We start from the raw sequence: 14,233 nt of genomic DNA, 5'->3' as shown, positions 1-14,233 counted from the left end.
GGGAGCTAGATCAGAAGTGGAGCAGCCAGGACTAGAACCTGTGCCCATATGGGATGCCAGCATCGCATGTGGTGGATTAACCTGCAATTCCACAATGCCGGCTGAGTTGATTTTTTTAAAGATGTGCTTACTTATTTGAAAGGCAGAGTTACAAAGAGAGGAAGAGAGAGAGAGAGAGTGCTCCATCTGCTGGATAACTCCCCAAATGGCCACAATGTAGATGGGCTAATCAAGCCAGGAGCCAGGACCTTCATCTGGGTCTCCCATGAGGGTGCAGGGGCTCAAGCACTTGGACCATCTTCCACTGCTTTCCTAGGTGCATTAGAAGGGAGCTGGATTGGAAGTGAAGCAGCTGGGACTCAAAGGGGCACCATATGGGATGCTGGCACTGCAGGCAGTGGTTTTACCCTCTACACCACAGTGCCGGCTCCCTGAGTTGATTTTGATAAGTTATGAGAGGCAGGAATGAGGTTTCATTTCTCTCTCTCTCATGAAGGAGTAAGTTGGTGTTACATAGAATCATGATGATTACAGTTCAAAATAATCTATTATGTATTTTATGAGAAAATAGGAGAAAGGAGCGCCAAGGCTCCAGTCTTAAAGTCTTATTAAAGAAGGAGAAATTTTGGCGTGGACCTTGTGCTGCTGCTTGGGATGCGCATCCCATATCAAAATGCCTGAATTTGAGTCTTGCCACCAGTTCTGATCCAGCTTCCTCCTGATGTGCATCCTGGGAAGGAGCAGGTGATGGCTCTGGTACTCTGGTCTTTGCCACCTGTGTGGTAGCCATTTAGGGAGTAAGTCAGTGGGTAGAAGATCTCTCTCATTCTCTTTCCCTCCCCCACTCCCATCTCTTCCTATCAATTTGCCTTTCAAAGAAATAAAACTAAATAAATGAAACATTTTAAAAGAAGGTGAAATGTTAATTACCCTGATGCACATTATATTCATGTACTGAAATGGCACTGTAATCCATAAATATGTACAACTAGTTAATAAAATATTTTTAAAGTTCAATCTAAGATTCCTTTTTAAAACTTCCAAATAGAAATTCATTTTTTAATTCTTCAATTCTATATGGCTCTTGATTTGGAAAAGCAAATGTAAGGAGAACTGTAAAGTAAGTTAACAATGTTGCTTACTTAGAGTAAAAAATCAGGCCAGGGCTAGCATTGTGGCATCGTGGGTAAAGCCACTCTCTGCAATGCCAGCCTCATGTATGGACACTGGTTTGAGTCCCAGCTGCTCCACTTCTGATCCAGCTCTCTGCTAATGGGCCTAGGAAAGCAGTGGAAGATTGTCCAACTCTTTGGGCCTCTGTACCCATGAATGAGACCCAGAAGAAACTCCTGGCTCCAGGCGAGGCCATTTGAAGAGTGAACCAGCAGCAGATGGAAGATATATATACATATTCGCTCTCTCTCCCCCACTTTCTTTCTCTCTGTACACTCTGAAATTCAAGTAAATAAATAATTTTTTAGAAAAAAGAATAAATAATCAAGCCAAAGAATAATAAAGTGAATCAATGACACAGAACAAGCAAGGACATTAAAGTTGTAGCCCTAGTAATCTCTTTCCTACTTTACATGTTATGAGATATGTGAACCTTTAATATAAACATTTAAACATTATAATCAGTGCTTGTTTATGTTTACCCATAGGCTTACCAGTTTCTTTGTTCATCATTGCTTCTAGATTCAACTCCATTGTGAGCCCAGCTAATTTCTCTCCAGAGGGCCTCCTTTCATGCCTTATTCCTGAATGATCAGTTAGTGGACATAGAATTACTGATTGATCATTACCTTCAGCACTGTGGAAATATTATCAGACTGGTTTTGCCCTTTGTTGAGAAGTCTGTTATCAATAAGTCCAAGTGTACATCCTTTATCATTAAGTTTTGTTTCCTCAGAGATTTTTCTTTGTATCTGAAGTATCTGAATTTTAACTGATAATAAGGATAATTCAAAAAGTTGTAGAAATGGAATTAAAGCAAGTTTATTTTTATTTTGGTGCAAAAATTTTTTTATCCATGTGTATAAGGAATCTTTTAAAAGTTCATACAAAGCTGTGTTTATGAAAAAAAATATTTGGGGCTGGTGCTGTGACATAGCGGGTAGAGCTGCCACCTGCAGTGCCGGTATCCCATGTGGGTGCCAGTTTGAGTTCTGGTTTCTCCACTTCTGGTCCAGCTCTCTGCTATGGCCTGGGAAAGCAGTAGAGGAGGGCCCAAGCCCTCAGGCCCCTGCACCCATGTGGGAGGCCTGGAAAAGTTTCCTGTCTCCTTGCTTCGGATCAGCACAGTTCCAGCTGTTGTGGCCAGTTGGGGAGTGAACCAGCAGATGGAAGATACTCTTCTCTTTCTCTCTCTCTCTCTCTCTCTCTCTGACTCTTCTTCTCTATGTAACTCTGACTTTCAAATAAATTAAATAATTCTCAAAAAAAAAAAAAAAAGAAAAAACTGTGCAAGGATTCCAAAACTATTTTGCACCAAAATAAACTTATTTTTAAATTTATTTTCCCACAAGCTTTTTGAAGCATGCCTTCATATATCCAGGTGTGAATCTGTGCTAATTTAGCCTGCTCAAGACGTGTGTATTTCCTCAATCTGAGGATTCATGTTTTTCACAATTCTGGAAATTTTTCAACCTCACTTCAACTAGTTCACAGCAAACTTTTATTCCACAAAAAGTCCTTGGAACATACATTGAGACTTCTCATTCTGTTTTCCCTGCCTCTGAAGTGCTCTATCATGTTTTCAGTTTCCCTGTCATTCATACTGTTTCAGGCAATTTCTTCATATTTTTAACCTAAGATTCCAAGTTCTCTCATCATCATTGTTTATCAGGCTCTCTAACCTTATGATGGAGTGTTGTACTTCTGAGATTACATTTTGTCCTGCCATTGCCACTGCCAGATGTCCCCGGGAAGAGGAAGCAAAGTCTTCCCCAGTCGGCCCCTAAGCTAATGGTAGCCAATGACCAGGGCACAGAATGCTATGGTAGGCTGAGCCTATGCAGTTTTATTTGATAATCAATTTTCCTCCAAATCCTGTCAACATTTCATAACTTTCATTCATCTGGATCATTGGTACATGTACCCCAGGAATTTGCAAGACAGATCTATTGTGCTCATCAGCAGATATATGGAAATGTCTGAAATTTGGGGTGGTCACAGCTGGAGATAGAGGCATGTGTGATTGACATGAATGGGTACAGAAACTGCTAGGTATCCCCAAAAGGAACTCCATCCAAAATGTCAAGTGGGCCCAAATTTGAGGAATCCTGCTCTAACCTAACCAACTGTAAGGGCTTTGAGATTTCTTAGCTGTAAACATGGTGATTTCCCTATGTGTACATATGAGCTTTTTTTTTTTTTTTTTTTTTTTTTTTTTTTATAAACTCTCATTCAACACGGAGTTGCTTGTGCTCACTGATGCATGCTTGCACTATACCACCAGTACTTTCCCCTGCTTTTGGTTTTTGGCAGTGTGTGTACAGAAGATATTTGCCTGCAGATTTCAAGAAGAGAAATGCTTCAGAGGTGGGTAGCTTTACAGATTGGAACAGAAGAGAATATAAGCTTGAGACACACACTACAAGAGTCAAATATGTGTTATATTTAATGTGTAGATAATAGCCACAGTATTTTCTGTATGCAGAAAATTTCTTCAAGAAATTTCTACCAGCAGCCTTCCAAAAATTAATAAAACTTCCCAAACTTCCAAAACTGAGAAAGCCCTCAGTTTAGACCTTTTCTTTTGAATGATCGTCCACAGGCAGGGGTTTTACTCGATTCCGCCGTTCTGCTAAACATAACTCACAGAGAAACATGATGGCACTTATTAGTGATAGAGTGGCTGTTGAGATTCCTACTGGAAACACAAAGCTGAAGTGTTTCCTTATCAGGATTTCTTTGTCAACAGGAAAGTTAAGGGGAAAGTCAAGAGTGCTTTGTCCATAAAAATCCACAGTGAAATTCCAGATCACTACAGTGAAGGTACAGACACAGCTGGTGAAAAGGAAGAAGACAGATATTTTGTAACACATTTGGATGAACTCTAGGTATGGTGCCTTGATCCAGCTGACCAGAATGGCCACCGTGCTGAAGATCAGAACAGTCGTCTTCATAAAGCTAGGCAACAATATCAGGTCCCGCCCATATTCAATCTCAGTCGAAATGACCCAGCTGCCATTGATTGGGCTATGCATCGGCACCTGTGTTACTGAACCAGCGATGTTAACTTTTTCGTAATAGAAGGCTTCCCAAAATCCAATGAACACAAAAGGCACAGTCTGGCTGTCGAATTCCCACACGCGCCAGGATCTGCTGTTGACAAGGCTCACACCAAAAGCCCAGGACAAATAACTGAAGAAGAGACCAATGAGTTTGTAGATCCATTGCTTCATTTCGGACAAACTGAAGATGAGGTGGAGGAGTTGTGAATTCATGCCAGGGGCACCAGAGAGGAAACAAAAAAACCAAATCAGATTGCATGAGCCATGGTTTAGGGAGGGCAGCAATACCTACATCCTGTCCTTGCCAGAAAGGTATATTGAACTGTTTGTTATATGCATGTTGGCCTTCAAACAATCCTCTAAATATTTTGCATAACAATAAAAGATGCCTAGGAACCCATGACAGGGTGAAGGTAGGAGTTCAGAAGGCATTTTAGGAGCACAGTCTGACAAGATCTTTGAAAAGTTCAAATGTTTATACTTTTATCTAGCAGCTCCAGACTAAGTCTAGGCTTGCAAAAACGTTTGTAAAGAGATGTTAGTTTCAGCAACATTTGCTGTAGAGAAAAATTAGACATAATCAAAATGTCTATAAATAGAGGAATGCTTAAACTGTTGTACATCTGAGATAATAGTGGAATATCATATAGCTATCACCAAGGATGAGTTAATCAATATGAACTACAAGAAGAAATTTCTGTGTTATACCAGAAAATGAACCGTAATATGTGTGATATGATAATTTGTCAGAAGAAAATTCCCACCTGATTAGATATGTATATATACATATATACACACATTCTTTGAAAATTTACAATATACACACCAAAAGTTCAATTCTTAACATTAAATGTTTATGTTTTAGACTTTGATTCTTTACATGTTTTTCTAGTTTGTACGTTTTTAAATGCAAAACACACATACATTTATACTTGCAAGCAGAAGGAACACAATTTTAAGGATCTGTGTATTAAACACAACAGATTCACATTTTTTCAACCACCATTTGCTCAATTGTACCTTCAGATCTCAACATCTTCTATATGCAACTTAAAAAAATCCTGAGTTATTCATCTTCCATGAAGCAGTTTTGACGTTATAAATCAATTTACTAGGGGCCGGTGCTGTGTGTGCAGTGGGTTATTGCCCTGGCCTGCAGCACCGGCATTTCATATGGGCGCTGGCCCAAGTCCCAGATGCTCCACTTCCAATCCAGCTCTTGACTATTTCCTCAGAGAGCAGTGGAAGATGGCCCATGTCCTTGGGCCCCTGCACCCACATGGCAGACCTGGAAGAAGCTCCTGGATCCTGGCTTTGGATCAGTGCAGCTCTGGCCATTGCAGCCAATTGGGGAGTGAATGATCAGATGGGAGAACTCTCTCTCTCTCTCTCTCTGCCTCTCTCTGTGTGATTCTGACTTTCAAATAAATAAATAAATCTTTAAAAAAATAAATCAACTTACTAGGACCATCTGTCCATTTGAATTCTTGGGAATAAGGGGTGGGAATAATCAGAAAATTACACTGCTCATGCATCCTGCCCTGTTGTTCAACAGAAAGGACTAAGATCCTGTCTACTGGGGTACCAGGTGTGTGGATGCTGAGAGCGACTGCCCATGCAGATGTTAGGGGCATCCAAACTACATCTCCTTGCTGTGAAGCCTGATATGTACAACACTGTAGCCACTACTCCCCACTCTTCTGCCAAATGTATTTCCAAGTCACCGGAAGGCTACAGTTTTACAGCGTGGGAAGTTACCATAGTAAGATGTATTTGGAGTTGATCACCCATTTGATTAATTCACTGTGTTATTAGTACTTCCTTGCTACTGGGGGACTGAAGAAATGGAAACAAATCAGGGATCTGGATGAGGAAAAGGAATCAAGGAAGGAGAATGTGGTAGTTGCCAAGAAAATATGTCCATAGCTGAAACCTGTGCAGTGAGACACATTTTCCTAAAAACTTAATTTGAAAGATTGAAGTTTACATTTTTAAATTTTTTTTTATTTTCTGACAGGCAGAGTTAGTGAGAGAGAGAGAGAGTTATAGACAGTGAGAGAGACAGAGAGAAAGGTCTTCCTTCCGTTGGTTCACTCCACTAATGGCTGCCACAACTGGCAGCTGCACCGATCCAAAGCCAGGAGCCGGGTGCTTCCTCCTGGTCTCCCATGCGTGTGCAGGGCCCAAGCACTTGGGCCATCCTCCACTGTCTTCCCGGGCCACAGCAGAGAGCTGGACTGGAAGAGGAGCAACCGAGACTAGTACCCGGCGCCCCAACTGGGACTAGAACCCAGGGTGCGGGTGCCATAGGCAGAGGATTAGCCGAGTGAGCCACGGCGCCGGCCAAAGTTTACATTTTTTTTTAAAGATTTAAATTTAAATTTTTAAAGATTTAAAAGTTTTACCCTTAGGGTTGGTGTTTGGCACATTGTTTCAAGTGCCACTTGAGATGCCTGTGTTTCCCATATCAGACTGCCTGGTTCGAGTCCTGGCTCTGTTCCTTATTCAAGATCCCTGCAAATGCTAACCCTGGGAGACAGCAGGTAACATCTGGTTTGTTTTTTTTTTTTTGACAGGCAGAGTGGATAGTGGGAGAGAGAGAGACAGAGAGAAAGGTCTTCCTTTTTGCCGTTGGTTCACCCTCCAATGGCCGTTGCGGCCGGTGCATCGCGCTGATCCGAAGCCAGGAGCCAGGTGCTTCTCCTGGTCTCCAATGCGGGTGCAGGGCCCAAGCACTTGGGCCATCATCCACTGCCTTCCCGGGCCATAGCAGAGAGCTGGCCTGGAAGAGGGGCAACTGGGATAGAATCTGGCGCCCCAACCGGGACTAGAACCCAGTGTGCCGGCGCCGCAAGGCAGAGGATTAGCCTGTTAAGCCATGGCGCCGGCCAGCAGGTAACATCTGAAGTACTTGTGTCTATGCCATCCACATGGGAGACCAGGATTGAATTTCTGGTTCCACTCTACAGCAGGGCACAATTTCAGCTGTGGTGAACATCTGGGCAATGAATCAGTAGATGGAAGATCTTTCTGTGTGCCTGTGTAGCAGCTTTTGTCTTTTTCTTTATTTTAAAATCTATCTCTATATCTCTGTCTCTGCCTCTTGATTGATTGATGGATTGAATGAATAAATAAATAAATAAAATTTACCGGTGGAGCCTAAAAATTCCGTACATTTGGATGTTTGGAGAATGGAACACACTCTTCATGGCAGTTGAAGATGTTGAACAGGGAGAAGAAATTTTCCAGCCAGCTTTAAAAGAATCACAGAGAGGGAAACACCTACAGTTAAAAAATGTATTGTTAGGTAGTTTCAGGCTCTGAGCAAAGCCCCAGATCCCTGAGTCTCACAAAAGAGTTCTTACATGCTTACTGTATAGTTTAAGGCTTGTTTAGGCTAGGTCCTATTCCAAACACTTTAGAAATAAAACTGTATTCAGTCATCATGACAGCACAATGATGGCTGTGTGATTATGATCTCAGCTTTACAGGCCAGACAACTGAGTGGAGAGGTTAAAGAACATATCCCCATTCAATCACACAGATCTACATGGCATGCCAGGCTCCAGAGCCCTGATGCCTGGAAGTAGTGCTTCTCGGCTCTCTCCATACCAGTTGGTATATAGTCACATATAATGAGTATCACCAAATAGAAAAATCCCATGTCATTTATAGTAATGGCTATTGGTGGCCATGCCTATGCTCTATTAAAAAATGAAAGTGAATCCTTTTGTGATAGCAGTACATGGGAAAATAGAGAATGGTTGTCTTTCTGTCTCCTTTATCTTGGTTTGACTAAAGACATCTTCAAAGCTGACACTTTGATCTTTTAAAAAGATCAACAAATGTCAGGATGTGGAAAAATGAAAACCCTTGCACATTGCTTGTGGGAACGTAAAACTGTGGCCATTAAAAACACTATGGGTTTTCCATAGAAAAAGCACAATAGTTACCACATGATCAAGTAATTCCACTTTAGGGTATATACTCAAAATAATTGAAAGCAGGGTCTTGAATAGATATTAGCACACCCTTGTTCACAACATTATTCATATGAGCCAAAATGAGGAAACAACCTGAATTTCTAGGGATAGATGAATGGGTAAACAAAGCATGGTGTATCCAAGGAAGAAAATTCTGACACAGGCTGCTCATATAAAACATGGGTGAATCTTGAAAACATTAAGCTAAGTGAATAGACCAGTCAGAAAAGATAAATCCTCTATGATCCCACATATATAAAGTGCCTACAGTAGTCAAATTCATAGAGACAGGAAGTACAGTGGAGGCTGCCAGGGGCTCAGGGCAGGAGGGGCTATGGATACAGTTGCACACGGGTCAGATGAAAAGGTTCTGGAGATGGATGTACAACAATTAAACATACTTAATGCCACTGATGCGTACACTTCAAAATGGTTCTGATGGTGAAATGTATGTTCTGTGGATTTAACCACCCTGAAAATGTAATACTATGAAAAACACATACTTTACAAAGAACAAAGACACGATTCATAAACGGAATGACACCCAGTGATATGGTGACACCCTCATTTCCATTTCTTTTTTTTTTAGCATAAATTCATTTTTAAACTTGTGTTTCCAAGTCAGAGAGACAGAGAACTTGAAATCAATTCAGGTCTCCCACATGGGTAGCAGGGACCCAAGTATTTGTGCCATCAGCAGCTGTTTCCCAGGGTGTGCATTAACAGGAAGCTGAAGTTAGGGTGAAACCAGGACTTGAGCCACAAGTGCTCCAGTGATCCTTCTTAGGTAAATACTGTTGTGATGGTCATATTACCCATGCTATAGATATCATTTACATTCAAAGTGACATGCAGGCACCCTCAATTAAAAATGCCAACAGCACAGATTTAATAGATAACACAGAAAATGTCCAAATAAAGTGGCTTGGAATGATCACTTATAGGATCATCAAATGACATTGAACTTCTTCATGAAGATAATAAAATGATTAAAGGGCTTCCAGTAAGCCTCAATAGTCTTTTTAACTGGAGGTAAATAATAAACCATAGGGTTTCCCTTCAACAAATCAAAAAAGAAAGTTGGAAGATTTCTCAGTAGTATAAAGGATAGCAAGTGCCAAATGGTAAAGTAATGAATGTGACAGCGTTCTTCCGCTCCCATGACCCAGAGAACTATTTGGTGAATTCTGAGTAGACAGTATGTTACAAGAGAAAGGCAGATAAATGACCACAGTGGTCAAGTTCCCCCTGCAAGAGCTCAGAAGTTTTTTGATAACTGAAATGTCTTTTTGGAGGTTCTGGGTCAGTCACTGTAATCTATGAGTGTTCCAGGAGGAAAATGGCAAAAAAGCTCCCAGTAATTGAAAGAGAAATATTCTATGAAGGGAGCCAGAGGTATTCACTGAGAAGTCAGGGTCACCCAGAGTGTGCCTTCCATAATTTCTTAGACAAGGAACTATGGCTAGATATTGACATTCTGAAATTCATAAGGCCCTAAGGTGTGCTTTTGTTCATTTTGATTGCAAAAGGAAGTCCCATTCTTCTCTGTCTGTATTTTATATCAATTAAGGTTGTTGGAGCAGGTGTTTGGCCTAGCAGTGAGGACACCAGTTAAATTCCTATGCCTCACCTCAGAGTGTCTGCTTGATTTCTAGCTCCTGACTACAGGTGGCTGCTCATGTGGACCCGCCATGAAATACTCTACTCACTGGGTATGGTGGCAGCTGCTCTGGGTGTTTTCTCTCTGTCTGGACTGGGGTCGAAGAAAAGGATTGGGAGGGGGAAGGCATAACCACTACTGACCTGTACTCACCTGTCAATGTCACTGGTGACTTCTTTTGCCCTGGTCACAGCAACAAAACATTCTGGTACTTTCCAAGTCTCAACTCCTGCTCAGGTGCTCCTGGCTACCTGGAAAGGAAGTCTATGGGGAAGAAAGAATGAAATTAATGCCACCATTCCTTACAGCACCCACCAGTGTGTGTTGTGCCAATCAAAATATATAAGGCGGGCGGCGCTGCGGCTCAATAGGCTAATCCTCCGCCTTGCAGCGCCAGCACACTGGGTTCTAGTCCCGGTCAGGGCGCCGGATTCTGTCCCAGTTTCCCCTCTTCCTGGCTTTGGATCAGCACGGTGCGCCGGCCACAGCGCGCCGGCCGCGGCGGCCATTGGAGGGTGAACCAACAATAAAGGAAGACCTTTCTCTCTCTCTCTCTCTCTCTGTCCACTCTGCCTGTCTATATATATCTATCCCAGTTGCCCCTCTTCCAGGCCAGCTCTCTGCTATGGCCCGGGAAGGCAGTGGATGATGGCCCAAGTGCTTGGGCCCTGCACCCGCATTGGAGACCAGGAGAAGCACCTGGCTCCTGGCTTCGGATCAGCGCGATGCACCGGCCACAGCGGCCATTGGAGGGTGAACCAACGGCAAAAAGGAAGACCTTTCTCTCTGTCTCTCTCTCTCCCACTATCCACTCTGCCTGTCAAAAAAAAAAAAAACCAGATGTTACCTGCTGTCTCCCGGGGTTAGCATTTGCAGGGATCTTGAATAAGGAACAGAGCCAGGACTCGAACCAGGCAGTCTGATATGGGAAACACAGGCATCTCAAGTGGCACTTGAAACAATGTGCCAAACGCCAACCCTAAGGGTAAAACTTTTAAATCTTTAAAAATTTAAATTTAAATCTTTAAAAAAAATGTAAACTTTGGCCGGCGCCGTGGCTCACTTGGCTAATCCTCTGCCTATGGCACCCGCACCCTGGGTTCTAGTCCCAGTTGGGGCGCCGGCTACTAGTCTCGGTTGCTCCTCTTCCAGGCCAGCCCTCCGCTGTGGCCCGGGAAGACAGTGGAGGATGGCCCAAGTGCTTGGGCCCTGCACGTGCATGGGAGACCAGGAGAAGCACCTGGCTCCTGGCTTCAGATCAGCGCGGTGCGCCGGCCGCAGTGTGCTACCACGGCGGCCATTGGAGGGTGAACCAACGGCAAAAAGGAAGACCTTTCTCTCTCTCTCTCTCTCTCTCTATCCACTCTGCCTGTCAAAAAAAAAAAAAGTGTAAGTGGACATACAAGATGTAATATTGTATGCCTGGCACTTTTCACTTAGCATAATGGCTTCAAGATTCACCCGTGTTGTAGCATGTGTGAGAAGTCTGTCCATTGTAGTGTTGTGTGTGTTGGTTGAGGGGCGGGGAATTCTGTAGTATGGGCATAACACCATTTGTTGAGTCATTTTTGGTTTATGGACATCTGGACTGTGTTCATGTTTTGTCTATTATGAATAATGCTACTGTGAAAATTCACGATTATGCACACACACACAAACACACACATATATATGTATGAGTCTGCATTGATATATTTTCACATTTTCTCTTGCATAAATGCCTAGGAATAGAATCGCTGGGATGTATACTAAGTGTATATTTGACTTTTTAGCAATTGCTAACCCATTTCCACAAGTCATCACACTATTTTACATTTTCACCAGTAAGATAGGATAGGTTCCAGTTTCTTCACATCATCTCCAACATTTTGATATTTGTAGTCTTTTATATTGGAGCCATTCTAGTCACCATCTCATGTGACCAAAAGGAAGAATGCTCACAATACATCCAGTACAGACAACTTGTTACAAAATAGTGTGTGGATATAATCATGGATAAGAATTGAACTGGAAGGCTATATGCTAATTATTAAAAGAAAAAAACATTTTATTTGAAAGGCAGAGTGATCTCTTTCTCTACTAGCTAGCTATCCAAATGCGTGCAACAGCCAGAACTGTGCCAGGCTAAAGCAGTGAACTGTGCATTTTGTCTGGATCTCCTATGGAGATTCAGGACCCCAAGTATTTGAGTTATCACAGTTACCTCCTAGGGTGTACATTAGCAGGAACCTGGAGTCAAGAGTGGATCCAGGACCTGAATGCAGGCACTCTGCTATGGAATGCAGGCATCCCAAGTGGCGGCTTGACTGCTGCTCCAAATGCTTGTCCCAAGAGAAATGTTTAACTGCGTCTGAGGGTTCTGACTTTTTAAAAGCTATTTGTATTGTGAGGAATCACACATAGAAAACATGTGTACAGTTCAATGAATTCTCACAGGGTACACACCCATGTCTACCACTGAGTGTGCTACAGCTATCACCACTTCGTGGCCTTTACAGTTCTGTCACCTCAGCATGCCTCCCCAAATACCCCCAGACAGTGGAATTCAAGTTTGTCCAGTTTTCAAAACAGGCTCCTTGAAGTAGTCATTCCCTTGTGACTCCCTTCTTTCATTCAATACTGTGTTTATTTCTGACATTCATGTAATGATGTTTTTAATGGTGCCTGGCTGCTCAGTAGTTTTAGATATTCTGTCATAAGCATGGTCTTTGAAAATAAGAAATAACAAAAAGACTTCATTAAAAAGTTGTCAGACTGTGGAAGATTAACTAATACTGGAGGCTAAATAAGAAGCAACTGCAGAAAGTTTATGTGAAAATGGAATTAAAAGTAGGAGTTTGTTTTCATACAAAAGTTTTTGCTGCAAAAAACAAAACAAAACAAAGCAAAAACACTGGCCCTTTGACATAGCAGGTTAACCCAGCACCTGCAGCACCAGCATCCTGTATGGTTGCTTCACTCCAATCCAGCTCCCTGCTAATGCTCCTAGGAAAGCAGCTTCTGGCCCCTGCACATAGGTGGGAGACCTGAAAGGAGCTCCTGGCTCCTGATTTCGGATCAGCCCAACCCCAGCGATGTGGCCATTTGGGGAGTGAACTAGCCTTCCCCCACCCCTGTAACTCTGCCTTTCAAATAAGTAACAAGTATTTAAACACTTTTAAAAATTGTTTTCTTAACACATGGAAAATGTGTATCAAGGAAAAAAAATGGATGGGGTTCAAACTCAATTTAGCACCTAATTAAACTCCTACTTTAATTCCATTTTCTATGAAATTTTTGAAGTATATAATTTAATACCTACATAGCTTCTTGGGGATCTACTTATCTGGGCATCACACATTGTATGTCCAGGACTATCTATACATATTATGGGATATGATTTATATTCATAGCCTTAGAAATGAAGGAAACTCTGACACAGAGTGTAACACGAGTGACCATTGAGGTCACGATGCTATGTGAAATAAGCCACATACAATAGGATAATACTGTATGACTGTACTTACATGAAGTACCCAGGGTAGTCACATTCATAAAGACTGAAAGTAGTGACCGCTAGAGCCTAGCGGGTAGGAGAGCAGGTGAGGTGGCATTTCATGCAGATAGGTTTCAGTTGGGGGTGATGAAAATGTTCTCGAGTTGCATGTGGATAAGACCTGCCCAACAATATGCTACTTACCTAATTAACTGTGGTGGGATGAGCTGACCTTGCCAAGATGGCACTGGCTAGCGAATGGCAGTTACTCAGGAACTGGCTTCAGAACCCAAAGGAGCCTGCCTAGCAACAGGCAGTGATTGGTTATGACATAAACAATCCCTTGATCAGACTGGCTGCCTTGGCTAGATAAGCTGCTGCACCAACTGCAAGAGTCTGCAAGCTGCTCACCTCTAGCCCGCTTTCACCTGACCCCCAGTGTCTGTGTCTTGACTCCACACCTCTTGCCCCCACTGTGTTTCTCCTCTCAAAACGAATCCACAGCAACAGTTAACATAGTGTTGTCATGCATATTTTACCACCATAGGAGGAAAAAGAAAGAGGGAGGGAGTGTCCACTAACCAGTTGTGCGGTCTCCAAGTGAACCAGAAGCAATGTCAGAGAAGGCTGACAGCTCACAGGGCCAGCATGGCTGAGGATGACACAGTACCTCCATCGCGGGCTTCTGGATTGAGGCAGCGTAGGTTATCGTCCCCACTGGTAGCCCAGTGTTCAGTCACCAGGCCCTCTCTTTAGCCCTCCACTCTGGCCAACATCCACACTCCTTGTCAGGTGACCACCTTCTCAACTCTCAATTGCTAGGCTGTGAATGCCATGACAGTAGCCATTATGTCATGGGCCATGACCATGTCATAGGGAT

The 14,233-nt window shown here is 42.7% G+C and overlaps 3 protein-coding genes across 10 annotated transcripts in view; 1 reads left to right on the top strand and 2 right to left on the bottom strand.

Annotated features, from left to right (window-relative positions):
* The window catches only part of LOC133773571 (pre-mRNA 3'-end-processing factor FIP1-like), a 67,269-nt gene extending 63,260 nt beyond the window's left edge, over positions 1-4,009 (top strand). For 2 of the 4 annotated variants that reach the window (XM_062210968.1, XM_062210962.1), the window contains one exon: positions 1,696-3,398. In XM_062210968.1, the coding sequence (XP_062066952.1) occupies positions 1,696-1,722 (27 nt within the window). In that variant the 3' untranslated portion in view covers positions 1,723-3,398. Of the gene's footprint in view, positions 1-1,695; positions 3,399-3,922 lie in introns of those variants that run through there. The other 2 variants (XM_062210969.1, XM_062210973.1) reach the window with 2 other exon arrangements.
* The window catches only part of LOC133773569 (sec1 family domain-containing protein 2-like), a 72,982-nt gene that overhangs the window by 39,958 nt on the left and 18,791 nt on the right, over positions 1-14,233 (bottom strand). The gene's annotated exons all lie outside the window — the stretch shown is intronic.
* LOC133773570 (uncharacterized) lies at positions 3,491-14,019 on the bottom strand. Of its 3 annotated transcripts, none has more exons than XM_062210958.1 (4): positions 13,936-14,019; positions 10,032-10,142; positions 7,386-7,517; positions 3,491-4,416 (listed from the first exon to the last, which is right to left on the bottom strand). In XM_062210958.1, exons 3-4 carry the CDS (start codon positions 7,442-7,444, stop codon positions 3,744-3,746), a joined length of 732 nt encoding a protein of 243 aa, XP_062066942.1. In that variant the 5' UTR covers positions 7,445-7,517; positions 10,032-10,142; positions 13,936-14,019; the 3' UTR covers positions 3,491-3,743. The 3 variants fall into 3 exon arrangements, with proteins under 3 accessions (XP_062066942.1, XP_062066941.1, XP_062066943.1); XM_062210957.1 differs by having other exon boundaries at positions 7,386-7,488; XM_062210959.1 differs by lacking the exon at positions 13,936-14,019 and having other exon boundaries at positions 7,386-7,488; positions 10,032-10,253.

This window comes from Lepus europaeus, chromosome 14 (genome assembly GCF_033115175.1).
Source record: "Lepus europaeus isolate LE1 chromosome 14, mLepTim1.pri, whole genome shotgun sequence".
NCBI lineage: Eukaryota > Metazoa > Chordata > Mammalia > Lagomorpha > Leporidae > Lepus > Lepus europaeus.
This window is presented reverse-complemented; position numbering and strand designations above follow the sequence as displayed.

Excerpts from the sequence above, each read along its gene's own strand:
- LOC133773570 (XM_062210958.1), bottom strand. The coding sequence starts at position 7,444 with ATGAAGAGTGTGTTCCATTCTCCAAACATCCAAATGTACGGAATTTTT. Across the intron at positions 4,417-7,385 it reads GGAATTTTTAGGCTCCACCG|TTTGTCCGAAATGAAGCAAT; the intron begins GTAAATTTTATT and ends CCTCATCTTCAG.